This window comes from Danio rerio, chromosome 16, assembly GCF_052040795.2.
Source record: "Danio rerio strain M-AB ecotype USA chromosome 16, GRCz13ab, whole genome shotgun sequence".
Taxonomy (NCBI): Eukaryota; Metazoa; Chordata; class Actinopteri; order Cypriniformes; family Danionidae; genus Danio; species Danio rerio.
The window spans coordinates 22,367,501-22,384,141 of NC_141036.1; the positions used below are offsets into that span (position 1 = coordinate 22,367,501).

A 16,641-nucleotide genomic window follows, 5' to 3' on the forward strand; every position below is an offset into this window, starting at 1 on the left:
GTACTTGCATCTTTCAAAATGATATACAAGACTTTTTAATGCTCTTTTTAGTATTATTATCGTATCCATATTAAAGGACCATGTGTTAATTCATGCATAAGTATATAGATCTACACCATGGTTTTGTTTTGAAGTTTTTATTTGGTCAGCAAAAAACTAATTTTTTTTTTGCTTTTATTTCTAGCATTAAAGATAATTCTACACCTAATTTTATTTAAAGTTTATGCAGATTATTTTTTTCCAAAATGCCAAATCACAGTCCTCCGTGCATGCCAAAACAGTTGGGAAAACCATTATAACTACCTTAAAAATACATATATAAGTGTTACCTGACATAGCCAAAATAAAAATAAACAAAAAATGCATGATTCTTCCCTGTCTTAATATCTTTTTCAAGTTAGGATTTTTTTTTAAATCACACAACAGAAAATGTATGACACATATAAAAAAAAGTGTTTTGTTTCATCACAATTTGTTTTAAAGAGTTCTTACACAGTTGTGACAAGACTTTGATTTACTGTGGAGAGTCTCTGCAGTTTGCAAATAATATCTCTGCAGTGGACAATGACAGGGAAAAAATTGCCATGAGACTGCTGAATGAATCTTGTACTTTGTTTTTCACTGCATAAAAATAATCAAGTTGTGTGAAAAAAATGTATAATTTGGAGATGTTTTGCCTTTTGATATTTTTTATTATAGAATTGTGCAAATTTAGAAAATTTTAATTTAACATTACATTTTAGAGATAAGTAATTGCCAAATTGTCAAGCTATTTTTTCCATGGTAACTTTTTTCCCACATGACTAAGACCCAATTAGCCCTTCATATAGTTGTATATAAATGTATATTTTGGTTTAATAGATGACCTTAGTGAGCTGTGCCACTATTGTGGGGAAAATAATATAGAAGTGGAAAAAGAAAGGGGAAACAATTACCTTGTTCCTGGGTAACCTTCTTTTAAAATAAGATGGCAATCTCAAAACACTTATTCCTTAGTTACAGATTCAGTGACACGTGTGACCGGAGGTATCACATGTGTTTGAGCCTGACCCCATGAAGCCCCTACAACTGGGCAGAATGTTAATCCCATACACTGTCTTTATGTTAATAGTTTTCAAGTAATTGTTAAGTTAAATGTTATCTTAGATTTAACCTTTTTGAAAATATACACATAAAAAACATTTCATTTTAAATTAAAGTATGCACTTTACTTATTTTAATTTGTGTGCGTTCTATTAACCAGTATTTTACACACACATTCCACATTTACTTTAATACTTTTCTTTTTAATTTAAAAGCCAATTAAGAAATTCTATAAACATATTTAGGGAAACATTTAAAAGGGATCAACAGTAATCTACATAACTGCTTACAGGGGAAAAAAGGCTAAAACAAACTAGACTAATTACACAGACAGATAGATAGATAGATAGATAGATAGATAGATAGATAGATAGATAGATAGATAGATAGATAGATAGATAGATAGATAGATAGATAGATAGATAGATAGATAGATAGATAGACAGACAGATAGACAGACAGACAGACAGACAGATAGAATCTATCGCGGTACTGGTCATATTATAGTAAAATGCTTTCTTTGATAGGCTGTTATATATGTAAACTTAACATCTATATATTAAAGGCAAGAAAAATAATAGTAAACAGAGAACGATGAAATATATTGACGCGCTCATATAATGTGTACGGGCGCCGAGCGCGTTCACGTGAGAGTATGTACGCTTTTTGCGTGTCCAGTCCGCCTGTGGGAGCGAGTTTAAGTTAAACAGTGAGAACAGCGCCTACTAGAGTCACAGAATACGACGGTCGCAGAATTTGGTGTAACACCGGAATAACACGCGCGGCTTTCTGACACTACCTGTCGTGTGCATCTAAGTTTCTGGGAAATGCAGAGGGTTTTTTTCTCTCATTCGCCGTGCGGTATAAAACATTGCATGAAAAATACACGCTTAGAGCAGCTCCTCGAATCAAATATCTCGTGTGTCGCGAGGGGCATGAATGAATTCCCTGAATGAAAGAGCCAAACTGCAGTTAAAGTCCACCATTTAATAATTTGGCTAATAATTCGACTACAGATGTCCATGTAGGTTAAACACCATCACATTCTCCTGTATGTATGTGTGTGTGTGTGTGTGTGTGTATTTTGACTCTGAAACTCGCGCGTGCCCAAATCGACACTCCCACACCCTCCCACTTTAGTTCCTCCGACACTCCCCCCTAAACAGAGCTGGACACGCCCACTTTTCTGACTTTTTCCAAAGAAGAGGTGTGAAAACACCCTGCTGAAACGAGGGGGTTTCATGGCCCTTTAACTAGGTTAATCAAGTTAACTAGTCAAGTTAAGGTAATTAGGCAAGTTATTTTATAACAATGGTTTGTTCTGAAGACTTAAGGGGCTAATAATTTTGACCTTAAAATGGTTCATAAAAAAATTTAAACCGCTTTTTATTCTAGCCGAAATAAAACATAAGTCTTTCTCCAAAAGAAAAAATATTATCAGACATACTGTGAAAATGTTCTTGCTCTGTTAAACATCATTTGGGAAATATTTAAAAAAGAAGAAATAAATCAATGAGGGGCAAATAATTCAGACTTCAACTGTGTGTAGATAGACAGACAGACAGACAGACAGATAGATAGATAGATCATAACAAGAACTGCTGCTTAATTGAATGCATGTAATAGCGACACCCGGTGGTTATTTATTGAATTACGTTAATTTTTGTATAGCGGGCCAGATTCTATTGATATTTATAAAAAGCCTCGCGGGCCGTAGTTTGGACACGCCTGGTGTACTGGAATGTACAGTATCTGTGCATCTTGATGGTGGTCTTAAGATTTCTGCCATAGTCATTGATGGTGATGGTACTTGTGGTGCTGCATTGATTTCTGAAATCTTCATACCTGCCTTTTATCCAGCCTCTTTGTTCCAAGTAATTTTTCTTCATCATGGTATAGATGTGTCTATACTGTCCCTTAATCAGATACATTTACAAAACAAAACATCACTTTAGTATAGTGCCAGGGCAAAACTCACAGGTTGTAATAGATCAATGACATAATGTTGACAGTATGTGTTTAAAATAATTGCAAACAAACCTGTTCTGTCTTTAGATGTATGACAGGCGATCATCATCCTCGTCTGTCTACCAGTCAGAAATCAGTTGCGTGTGGATGTTTGAGTCGAGCTTCCTCATATGCATCTATAATAAAACATCACATTGTTGTTAACCTCCCGTAAAGAAAAGTTCAAATCCTGAAATACTATCAAAGTTAATTAATGCATATAATACCTATAGTGTAAATAATCAGTACACAGAAGGTTGCACAAGATTTATTCGGAGATTCATGCAGAGTGACAGCCTTATGAATCTGAGACATAGATTTGTAAGATGGTCAAGCACATGCATTATTCTGTACCCATGAGGATTAACCTACCATTGTGAAAAATGTTTGATGATGATAGCCAATAACAATAAACCATTTTAGCTGTTTGTGAAGCAATTAGTAATGTAATGTCTGAAAAGCTCAATCTATGTTGAAAATGTATCAGCAGTTTACAGCTTATAATGGACTTTTAGCACACAACTATAACATGCCTGTTCACGTTCAAAAGAGTGTGCCATTGACTTCTTTGGTCGTGATGTGCTGCAAAATGATCTCACTAACCTTTGTTAAACAAGAACAATAAGACTTAACCAACAAATATTGTTACCCATTCATTTAAATCAGAATTTATCACTGTCAATAACATAAAAAAAAAACATCAAAATCTGCTTTAAGACGTTCAGTTTTACATTAACTGACCATTACAGCTTGAACAAAAGATATAATTGATTCACATAGGCTAACACATATGAATTAAAGTGCATAGTAATATATTTCTCTTGGATAATTTAAAGAGAATAGTAAACAGTCGAGTTTCGATCATTTTCGTGACTAACTGCATAAACAAGATAAACAATAATATTTTATTAATCCAAAACGATTAGTTTTTATTTACACATAATCACAGAATTAATACTGTTGGATAAGTAAACGCTTGTACAATGATTTTTTTTCAACATCCACGGTACTTTATAATGTTAAATCAGGAAAAAAAACACGTTTTGCCATGTTAGTTAATGGATTCGTCTACAGAAACTTTCTTTAACGCAAAGTTAGCATACACACAAATTCGTTTCATGTTTCTTTAAAATAATTAAAATAGTTTTCAGTTACTACACACGTTACAATCTAACAATGTGTTAGGGACAGGAACTTTCAGACGTATTTGTAACTGTTAGCGTTAGCATACATTAGCTCCAGTCGTGTTTCTCAAAGCAAGTTACATTTCGTATCAAACTGTTTTAAATTACTAAACGCTGTTACAACCAAACACCGTGGAAATGTTTTAAGCTCTAAATTCGCTAATTATACAGTACACAAGCAGTAAAAAGCTTACCTTTCTGACCGGAACCCACGTGAAACCTTTGAAAAACCAAACTTATTCTTCTTGTGATCTTCGTGCCATGGTGGTTGACAACAAGCTTTTTGGAGCATTACCGCCACCGTCTGGATGGAGTTTGGATCAGGAGTTTAGTAACGCATGTGTTTATTATGAAACCAACTTCTGCTTTAAAAAAAAAAACAGTCAGCACAGGAGCGTGCTATCTCAAAAATAAGCGAATTTTACATAGTTTTTCTCTAGATGACATGTATAATCTATTTATAAATAATATTGTTTTGTTTGCGTCTAAACATAGCGACGATCCACACAAAATATTCTTTTTTTTTTTTTGCTATCGTACCATTAATATTTTCTCAAATTAGCATTAAACGTGGAGCTAACAGATTACTAGATAAAATAAGAACTTAATCGGTTGCCATCAGCCGAGTCCTTGCCAGAGGCGGCCAGGACTCTACAGACAGACTCGGGCCGGATATGGTTGATCGGAATCGGGCCAGTCCTTTACTGCCGCATCACAACCGCATGTGCGCGAACGAGCTGCGGGCCGCACTCGGCCCGGATAACACTCGCCGATGCCGAGTCGGAGCCGGAGGCGCCGGAGGGCAGCCGAGCTCGGGCCGATTACTGCCTGCTATCTGGGACCTGTCAACCCTCCCGTTTTTCCCAGGTTTATCCCGTATTTTACAGTTCTATCAGGATATCCTCCCATAAAGGTATTTTCCCGTATTTCTCCAGTATTTTCAGTGTTTCTCTGAAGGGTGGCAAGAAACATTAAAGAGCTGAGCCTCCCTATACACAACCCATAGCGCTGAACCACCAGGGGCCGCCCCTTGCTCTTAATTGTGAGTCTGTTCTGTGCTTTCGTTTTGTTTAGGCACGAAAACACTTTGAAATAAACATAAAAACGGCACGATTCCCCTTCCTTTTCATTAGATGTGCCATCACCCCTCCTATGCAATCCTCAAAATAGTCATATAATGGTGCATGACCGCTCCATACTGATAATTATAAACGGATTCTTTACACGCGATTTGAAGCAGAGCGAAAGTCTGGCTTTTGAGTGCGTGTTTAAACAGACAGATACACGAGATTAATAATAATAATAATATCTAAAGATGTCGATCTTAGTGCTTTTTTTTTTCAAACACAACTAATTTTGTCTTGCATGAGCATAAAAAGTTAGGAAAGCAGTCAAATGCCTTCATTATATTGTCAGATGTGTGCATTTTTAAAGTGATACCAGTTAATTAATGTAATCAAAAATAAATAAATAAATAAAAAATCTAAATAAGAGATTCATCCGTTGCTCTATAATCAAAATGTGTGAGTTATACAGTGAAAAAACGGCTAATGAAATTAAATTTGATAGCTTGTTTCTATTTCATTATAACTGCTATTAATTTTAATAAGCTGAACTTTTTGCTAGAGTATTTGCTGCTAATGTATATATATATATATATATATATATATATATATATATATATATATATATATATATATATATATATATATATATATATATATAAAAATAATAAATAAATAAATATATATATATATATATATATATATATATATTTTTTTTTTTGTAAATAATTATAACAACACACATTACTGACCAATTAACTGTTTATTTACAATGAAACAGCTCCAAATGAACATATTTAGTAATTTGAGGATTTTTTAAAAAGAGGATGGGGGGGGGGGTTGTTGGGGGGGGGGTCCCTTATTATACTGGGCATTTACCTTATTTTCACATCCCAATGTTGACAGGTATGACCTACACACGTTATGATTTTTACTGAGTACGATGCAATCTTGGATTGACATCTACGTGGATCCTGGAACATCATTTTTGTTTAAAAATGTAATCCATACCTATTCCATACCCCTAAACCCAACCATAACTGTAATTTTTTCCCAAAATCAGAAGGTAATAATAGGGCAGTTCTTCAACTACGGGCACATTTAGCCATGTTAAGTTGAGTAAAATGAACTTGTTCAACATTAACATAGCATAGTCTCATAAGTTTAAACAATTTGTCTAGTTTTAAGATCTGTAAGAGGACAAGCTTAGATATGAAAAGAAATAGTTAATATTTATTTATTTTTCCATCGTGAACTGAACAAATGTCATTTCCACAACATCTCAAAATACAGCTTTTATTTCAAAATTAAATAGATTATGGCAGTCAAACATTTTCTAAGATCATTTTTGTATCTAGTTTAACCAATCTTTTCAATATATATATAAAAAGGCATCTGCTTCGTAAAACATAAGCTGGATAAGTTGGCGGTTCATTCTGCTGTGGTGACCCCTAATGAATAAAGAGGCTGAAAAGAAAAAAAAAATGAACAAATTAATAATTCATTAGTATGGTGTCGGACTTCCTTTTGCGGACAATATACCATCAGTTCATCTTAGGAATGACAGACACAAGTCCTGCACAGTGGCCAGAGGGATTTTGAGCCATTCTTTTTGCAGAATAGTGTTCGAAGTCACTAGGTGATGCTGCTGAAGAAAAACATTTCCTGACTCATTCCCCCACAATACCCCATAGTGCTCAAAAATATTTGGATCTGGTGACTTTGTCACCAGTCTTGCTGTGTGTATTGATGCATAATCATCCTGGCACACACCACTGCCTTCAGGATGCAATGTTTGAACCACTGGGTGCACATGGTCCTTTAGAATGAGTCGGTAGGTCTAGGCAGTGATGCTCCATCTAGCACCAGTATTGGGCCTATGGAATGCCATGATATTGCAGCCCAAACCATCACTGATTCCCCCATGTTTTACTCTGAGCATCAATAGTCTTGGTGGGATGCTTCTTTGGGGCTCCACACTAACTCTACTAGATGTTTTAAATACAGTGAAGGTGGGTCTCGTCAGAGAAAAAAAAACATGTTTAACATTATCCACAGCACAAAATTTTGGCTGCTGCATCATTAAAACAGGCATTGGCATTGACACGGGTGAGCAGTTGGCCATGTATATTGACCCTGTGAAGGTCCCGACCAACAGATTTGGTGGAAACAGGAGAGTTGAGGCACACGTTTAATTCTGCAGTGAGTTGGGCAGCTGTGGTTTTATGTTTTCTTTTTTTTTTTTTTGGATACAATCGTTGTAAGGATCCGGACATCCCTTTCAGACAGCTTCCCCTTATGTCCATAGTTACTTTGGTTGGATGTGGGTCTTCTTCTTGGTGGTTTGCTGACATTACTCTGGATACCGTGGCTCTTGATACATTATGAAGACTTGCTGTCTTAGTCACAGATGTGCCAGCGAGACGCACACCAAAAATTTATCCTCTTTGGAACTCTGATATGTCACCATGTTGTGTGCATTACAATATTTTTAGTAAAACTGTGCTGTTACTCTGCAAACCAGATCTTCACACTGCTCTTTCTGGTGGTATGTGAAATCAATGAAGATTCGCCACCAGCTGCTTAAATTTAGACATGAAACCTCCAACACTAAAATGGACAGTGTTCCAGTGTCATTGTTTAACCCCTGTATTTTTGCAATCCATATTAATTGTGCTTTAAAACCATAAATGTCATTTCCACCACATCCTGTCTTTTCCACTATGCTGCCCACCGTGGTGGAAAAGACAGTGGTGGAAATGACATTTTTACAGTTTATTGTTAAAAAAGTAAGAGATAGCTTCACTGATTAGCTTTGAATTAATACTAGCATTTCATGCATAAAAATACAGTTATTTATCCTAATTTTGTTTGTTTGTTTTTTTAAACGCCTTTAAAGGTACAACATGTTTGGAAATGACATATGTATTTACCTATCAAGCATTATTGATCTTGATTTTTCTTCATGTGTTGTTGATGAAAATTATAATTCCCTCCACCATGTTCTCACATGGCACAATTCATTTTCATTGAAACCACATAAATAATCTTTCACACAAACTTTTTAAAGCAAAATTTCAGCGTTGTGGTGGACATGACACTGATACTGTGCGAAAGCTATATTTTGTATTAAAAAATATTGATAATAGTCTCACATTAATAACTATAAAATATCTAACGTATTTCAATAGTGCTTTATTAAGATACATTAATAGTTAACAGGTTAATAATATTTTTGAATGTTATTTTCATTGTTGAAGTAAGTTTAAAACTGGGAGTGTGACAAGGGAAAATAGTGATTTTGACCCCTAAAAGGAGGTTAAATAATACGAAAAAAATATATAATAGAAAGCTGGTAAATTCTTATAAAAGTAGCTAGGTTTTATTGTTAGTTTGACAAAGGAAAAGGATTTTTATCAAAACCATATATATTTTTGGATATATGATCAAAGGACTTAAAAGTGCCCGTAGTTAAAGAATTACCCAAGAATTCGATTACTATCATGTACTGTAGAATTGCATAAACCTAACCATAGACCTAAACTTAACACGAATGGTAAATGTATAATTTATCTCTGCTTGGCTTATTAGAATGTTGTTCCTGGATCAACATAGATGTTAATTAATTGATTGTCCTAATCAATGAAATCAGGTTGGTGATATGCCTGTTTATATTTTTGTAGATATGACTGTGTATTCTTAAGGCAGTGCTGTATATCAGGCTGATAATGCACCAATACACACACAAGACTAGTCATAGCTAGGTTCAATCAACATGAAAATAAAGTTGAACATCTCCCATGGCCTGTGCAGACACAAGATCTGAATATTATTGAGCCGTTTTGGGGTTTTGATTAAGCCCTACACCATACTAATGAATTATTGTTATTTTAAACCAGGCGTTTCAGAATCATTGTCCTACCCATTATTGCTATTTTATATATACAGTTGAAGTCAGAATTATTAGACCCCCCCCCCCCCCGAATTATTACACCCATTTATCTTTTTTTTTTTTTTTTTTTTTACAGAATTTCTGCTTAACACATTTCCAATGTGATTTTATTTTTCACATTTCTAATCATAATAGTTTTATTAACTCATTTCCAATAACTGACATTTTATCTTTGCCATGATGACAGTACATAATATTTTATATATATTTTTTAGATATTTATAGTAAAGGGTTATCTACGTTAATTAATTTAACAAGGCAGGCTAGGGTAATAAGGCAAGTTATTGTATAACGATGGTTTGTTCGGTAGACTATCAAAAAATAAATAAATAGCTAACAGTGGCTAATAATTTTGACCTTAAAATAGTTTTGAAATAAAATCAAAACTGCTTTTATTCTAGCCGAAATAAAACAAATAAGACTTTCTCAAGATTTAAAAAAAAAAAAAAAAAAATATATATATATATATATATATATATATATATATATATATATATATATATATATATATACATATATATATATATATACATATATATATATATATATATATATATATATATATATATATACATATATATATACATATATATATATATATATATATATATATATATATATATATATATATATACATACATTTCATAGTATGTCTGATAATATATATATATTATATATATCTACATATATATTATCAGACATACTATGAAATGTCATTGCTCTGTTAAACATCATACGGGAAATATTTACAAAAGACAAAAAAATAATAATAATAAAAAACATATATATAATAGCAATAATAAAATACTCAAAATTCAACATATGTTCATAACATTTAATGATTATTTCATTAGATCAAGTAAATGATTAAAAATTATTAATAACTGATTAAAACAAAAGGTGGTCAACTAAAAACTATTTAAATAATCTATTTACAGGAAGCACACTGTTTAGATTGTTGATACAAATAGGGGAATTGTCTGAGCCCCCAGCTAAGCCTACCCTGCATAATTGGTTAAACTTGGCCTAGTCACTTTACCCCAGGTTATATATCACCGTCTTGAGGTTCACTTTATCTTAACAGCTTAGGGAACCTCTCATGTTCACTTCAAAGCCCCGGTTCGAATGCCTTCAAAGTTAAAGACTAAAACCTCTGTATCGCCCCAGAATCAGAAGCTGGAATCTGTCTGAGTGTGGGAAATTTTATTTGGGAGCAACTGCGTTTTTTCTTTTAATTTTTGGAAAATCGATCATTAAATAATCCAGTAAAAAGACCGCACAGGCAAGTACAGCATGGAAAAGAACTTTATTTATATAAAAGGTGATCTGTGACAGACGGGAACAAGTACGGTTACAAACTAAATGTGACAGTCTATCTCTAGCAGACAGTTTGCATTAACATCCAGAACAGTGGAACAGACAACAGGAACGAAACAGGCCAGCTCAGGTTGACTCATAGGCTATTTGTAGACATGGTGATGGCTCACATCAATTAAACATTTTTTTCTTTTTTTGCATGTTTTTTCAGAGGACTTTGTTTAAAAAAACAAATAATTTTACACCAAAAGCCTAAAAAAAAAAAAATGACTGGCTAACAAATGGCAGAAAATTTGCTGGAGATATCACAGGAATTGATCTGAGCACTTCGAATTGCAACACCGCCTCAGGCGAGAACAGAACTATTACTTTTTTTTCCTACTCAAAAAACATCAAGCCTGCATGTGGTGGTAAACACATCACGTGGGAATACAGAGGAAATGATTGGTTTTAAAAGTGACTCCCCCCGCCGTCTCCTCACTCACTTTGTAATTTGCCTCAACAGTAAATCAGAGTCACTGCTGCGCTCTCTGACTTCGGCATGGATTTGTCCTCTCCCAGCATTCCTGCACTCATGAATCACTCTGATTCCTGGCTTCCACCAGGCATTTCCTCTACAACTTTCAAAATTTAGTGAGAAGAGTGCCGCTCGCCATCACGGGACAGCCTTCGATTCGGCCCACAAAAGAACAAGGAACACAGAATGTCATTCTAGAGCTTTCCAGGTCTTGTTCCAACTGTTAAAGGAACATCGGATTCAATACAAGTCAAGCTCAATCGACAGCACTTGGCCTACAATGAAACAAAAGCAAAAAAACGAACTTGGCCAAAATGTTCAAATACTCGATTTCAAAACAACATGTTAAAGGAAACGTTTTGCAAAAAAATGACAGTTCTGTCATCTTTTACTTACCCTCTAAACCTGAAAGGGTTTCTTTCTTCTGCTGGACAGTAGAGATTTAAAAAAATAATATTGGTATAGCCAAACTGTTAATGGTAACCATTCACGTCCACAGTAGGAAAACAAAAGAAATTCAATAGAAGTCAATGGTTATCATGAACTGTTGTTAATATTTTTAAAATATCTTCTTTTGAGCTCAGCAGATGAAAGAAACTCGTGCAGGTTGGGAATAAGTGAGAATAACAATTTTTTGGTTCCCTTAAAGGAATAGTTTACCCAAATGCTGGCTGATGATGCCCATTACCTTTCATAATATGGGTTCCATCAACCATCAACTGAAGAAAGACACTCATAAAGGTTAAAAACCACATGAATGAGAGTAAATTGTGAGGTAAACAACATTTTTTGGGTGAACTATCCCTTTAAAGGCTTTTATTAAATAAAATAAAATTGCAACAACTACACCAATATTGACAGAAAAATGTCATCGGAATCACTTTCACAATTTTTTTACAGATGTTGTGCAGCAGCACATTAAAACCTGTTAAGATCTTGAGCATTTACAGTGCCAGATGCAAAACTGAAATAATAATGAGCGAAAATGTTATTGTGGATGCTAAATTATGTTAAAGTTATGGATATAGCTGACATTCTTAACCTGAAAGGCCAATGCCTCCAGGATTTAGCTTTTTTTTTTACATGTGAGACCTAAAATTCCTCATTTTATTATTGTGGGGGCTTTTCTCAAAACGTATCTGATTATTTGGTTCAATTTTTGTGTTTTGCCATGAAATTACACAAAAATCTTGCTTTCTTCTTTTGTAATCTTAAGAACTATGGGCTCACAAAATCCTGGAGAGACTGAATAGAGCTTTAACATGATTTAAGTGCTTACAAACCTTGCCTGTGTAAAGTTACATCCAAATTTACAACTTCATTGCCATTTTACAACAACGGAACGCCTACAACCCCTCTTTACACGGCCGTAAACATTTGAAAAAAAGTTTTCTTTCTAAACATAAGTAATGAAAGTGCTTTTCTAAATTATATTTAGAAGTTTAAAAATGTCAGTTGTTAATGTTGAAAAAATATGCAGAAAGTGCTGTAATTTGAGCAGGATTTGTACTAAACTCAAACTATTCCATTCATTCGTTGTGTGAATGTTCTTGCTTCCAGACATCAATCACGAGTATTTCTTAACAGACACAGTTTTTTTTTTTTCTTAAATCTCATACCGTAACATATCTTCATAATAACATTCATAATAAAGCAAAGATAAGAACTCCATAGTGCCATGGGAAAAATCACAGAAAGATCCTACAAGAGCTTTGAGAGTTGTGGATTCTCAAAGGACAAGTAGAAAGTAGAAAGGATTTCTTAAATTATTATTCCGACTTTGTTTTCTTAGCATTTAAAAGACTCTGTCGGCTAAATTCTTATTCAATTATATACAAAACATACAACGTACAATACAGAGAGATCACTTCACAAGTTCACAAATGAGACCAGTTCCGAAGCTCTGAAAGCAAATGGCTCTGTGCATTATGTTTCTTCATATCATGGCCTGGATCACCATCCTGCCTTTAACCTGGTGAATGTAGGAGCTCTGATTGGCCATTGTCTCGTCATCGCTGGCGCCGGGCTCCTCTTTGACCCGGATAACGCCAGGGTGAGAGTCCAGTGGGATGGTGGGTGAGCGGGAGGTGTTTTGGGGGCTGTGCTTCCGGATGACGCCACCAGAGGGCGAGCTCTCCTCCTGCATGGCATGTTCCTGACAGTCTTCTCCTTCTTCCTCCTCTGACTCCTGCAGGTGGACATTTGGCTGACGGAGCTGCTCGATGGATTTGGAAAGCATCTGTTGGTGAGAGAGAAAGAAACAAAAATATGGATTTACTATTGTTTTGTTGTTGTGTAGTATGGGATCTGCTTTTTGTCCTATTCCCCATGATGCTTTTCTTTGTATATGGCAAGCCATTTTCACATTTAACCAATAAGCCCTACTAGTATCAATTTTCATGTTACTTGTGCTTATTTTTTTAGATAATAGTATCTTTATGGTAGGCCGATTTGACATTTAATAATCCATATTAGTATCTAATTTCTTGTTCATTCATTCATTCATTCATTTTCTTTTCAGCTTAGTCCCTTTATTATTCAAGGGCCACCACAGTGGAATAACAACTTATCCATCCGTTTTTAGGCAGTGGATGCCCTTCCAGCCGCAACCCATCTCTGGGAAACAACCACATTCACTCATTCACACTCATCTATGGACAATTTAGCCTACCCAATTCACCTGTACCGCATGTCTTTAGGCTGTGGGAAACCCACGCGAATGCAGGAAGAACATGCAAACTTCACAAAGAAACGCCAACTGACCCAGCCGAGGCTCGAACCAGCGACCTTCTTACCTACTGCGCCACTGCATCACCCTATTTTCATGTTACTAGTACTTATTTTTTAGATACTAGTATTCTTTCCATTAAGTTCTAGTATTTATTCATTGTATACTACTGCTTATTCATTAGATACTAGTGCATATTCTTTAGATATAGTGCTTAAAAAATATACATACTAGTGCTTACACATTAGACACTGTTTTATTATTAGATACTAGTACTCATTCATTAGATACTAGTACCTCTTAAAAATATACTAGTACTTATGTATTAGATACTAGTACTCATTCATTAGATACTAGTATCTATTTAATAGGTACTTGTACTTATTCATTGAGAACTAGTATCTATTTTTATGTTTATTCATTCATTCATTTTTTTTGGCTTAGTCTCTTTATTAATCCAGGGTCTCCACAGCGGAAAGAAAAGCCAACTTATCCAGAACGTTTTTACGCAGTGCATGCCCTTCCAGCCACAACCCATCTCTGGGAAACAACCATACACACTTATTCACACTCATACACTACGGACAATTTAGCCACATATCTTTGGACTGTGGGGCAAACCAAAGTATCCGGAGGAAACCCAAGCGAACGCAGGGAGAACATGCAAACTCCACACAGAAACGACCCAGCCGGGGCACAAACCAGCGACCTTCTTGCTGTGAGGCAACAGCACTACCTACTGCGCCACTGCATCGCACTGCACTGCCATTTTTTTTATATTATTATTTTAATAAATAATTTTAAGAAAAATATTCTGTTCATCAAGGCAGGATTTATTAAATGTAAAATAATGTTACTTATAAATAATAATAAATAATGAACTTATTTATTAAATATTTATTTATTACTTAGTTTCAAATGATTATTTATAAATGTTTGTTCGATCGTTATTTATTTTGTTACTATATTAATTATAATAAAAACAATAATAATTAATTTTAGAGTGATTTCTGCAGGATCATGTGACTCTGAAAACTAGAGTAATTAAGCTGAAAATTCATTTTTAATATTACAGGGAAAAATGTTTAAATTAAACAATAAACTACTTTTAAACAGTTATTTTATACTACAATAACATTTACATTTTTACTGTAGTTTTGATGAAAAAAAAAACAGTTTTGGTGAGCAGGAGAAACTTATTTTAAAACATTTAAAAATCATACTGACCAAAACCGGTAATGTGTATTATTTTAAGTATATTTTATTCCCTACAGTCCAGTAACATTCAAAATCCATTCATATTTTATAAAATCATTTTATTAAACTATGTAGTTTTTTAAATATATATTTATCTAATAAAAGAAAAACATTTAGTCTTTATTTGATGTGTAAAATATTTTTAGAAAGATACATACTTTAAATTAAGTTTAAATCAAATTTATGTTATTCATTTGGAGGATAATGGATACTTCACATGGTGGATCATTCAGCTGTGGCGACCCCGGATTAATAAAGGGACTAAGCCGAAAAGAAAATGAATGAATGATACATCAGATCTAAAATCTCAGATATTTTGACCCTGAAGTACATTTGTTGTACAAATATATTTTGGTATATGAAGGTTATGATTAAAAATGATTTTATTATCAAAAGATATTTTTTCTTGAGCCTCACTGTTTTAAAAAATATTTAGCACATATTTTAAATATATATTCTCTCAAAAAAGAAAATTAGCATATGGGTTATGATTAATACATTTTGTTGTTTGCTTTTGGCATCTGACAGTGTCTGGACCCAGAAACTGTGATACAGTGACGTCAGATCGAATGTTCTGCTAGTGTAATCTGTTCAGTCAATGAGTGAGTAACAACATTTACCAGAATTGGAATAAGAGCCAAAAGGTGAGGAAGATGCAAAGTGTTATAAATATAGCCATCATCAAGTAAATATATGCGTCTGGAATTAGTCAAATACTTTTAATATCTTCTTCTAAAGCCTGTAAGCGGATGTACAATTACACAGATGCCCTATTTAGCGCAGGTAAAACATTGGGCTATTAAACCAGAAAGCTAATCCCTGATTTCACAGCATTCATGACCTCATTTCCCTCACAATCATCTGTTTACTTATTCCAGCTACAGCAGTTTAGGGTTACAGATTTTGCAAAAGAGAGATATTTTACTTGCTATTAATTACTACGAATAATTAGAAGTCACTTCCATTTATAGGACTTTTATAGCACAATGCAAATTCAGTAGTTTTCCTCTTGATAAAAAATAACATATAATAAATACATAAATAAATACATTTTTGTATGTTTCTGTGCAAAGAGAATGACATTAATTGCAATTCATTAATATGAGCTGAATCATTGGCAGGCCATCCATGAAATGATTATTTAGTTGTTGTGAATGATTATTAAAAACTATTTCCAGTCACATTTGGAGGAAACAATCCAATTTGATATAAATATACCTATTTTTTTTAAAGAATAATTGAATTTCTGAATTAAAATAAAAAGGATCATTATGTCAGTGTGATGCAACTCTACCATTATTTTTCTAATATTTAACAAAATAATGAAATTAATGAAAGTTTTTGGTAGACGTCATAATGTTCTACAATTAATTTTATAAATCAAGTAATTGAAAACTGAAATTTTGTTTTAACAATTCAGAGTAATGTGGTGCAAACTTATAAATATTAGGGCCGCACAATATATTATTTGAGCATCGTTATCACAATGTGTGCGTCCGCGATAATCACATCACAAGTCAAGAAAGTTTATC

The 16,641-nt window shown here is 33.8% G+C and overlaps 1 protein-coding gene and 1 long non-coding RNA gene across 26 annotated transcripts in view; both read right to left on the reverse strand.

The window, feature by feature from the left end:
• LOC147840239 (uncharacterized) overlaps positions 1–4,523 on the reverse strand; it is an 8,251-nt gene extending 3,728 nt beyond the window's left edge. Inside the window, exons 1-3 of one of the 2 annotated variants that reach the window (XR_015511264.2) lie at positions 4,469–4,523; positions 3,124–3,227; positions 2,929–2,999 (exon numbers count right to left, since the gene is read on the reverse strand). This is a non-coding gene — a long non-coding RNA (uncharacterized LOC147840239). Of the gene's footprint in view, positions 1–2,928; positions 3,000–3,123; positions 3,230–4,468 lie in introns of those variants that run through there. The other variant, XR_015511263.1, reaches the window with a different exon arrangement.
• Positions 4,524–10,577: 6,054 nt separating this feature from the next.
• The window catches only part of hdac9b (histone deacetylase 9b), a 180,104-nt gene continuing 174,040 nt past the window's right edge, over positions 10,578–16,641 (reverse strand). For all 24 annotated transcript variants that reach the window (XM_087285429.1, XM_087285426.1, XM_087285428.1 and 21 more), the window contains 1 exon segment: positions 10,578–13,363. In XM_087285429.1, the coding sequence (XP_087141555.1) occupies positions 13,061–13,363 (303 nt within the window). In that variant the 3' untranslated portion in view covers positions 10,578–13,060.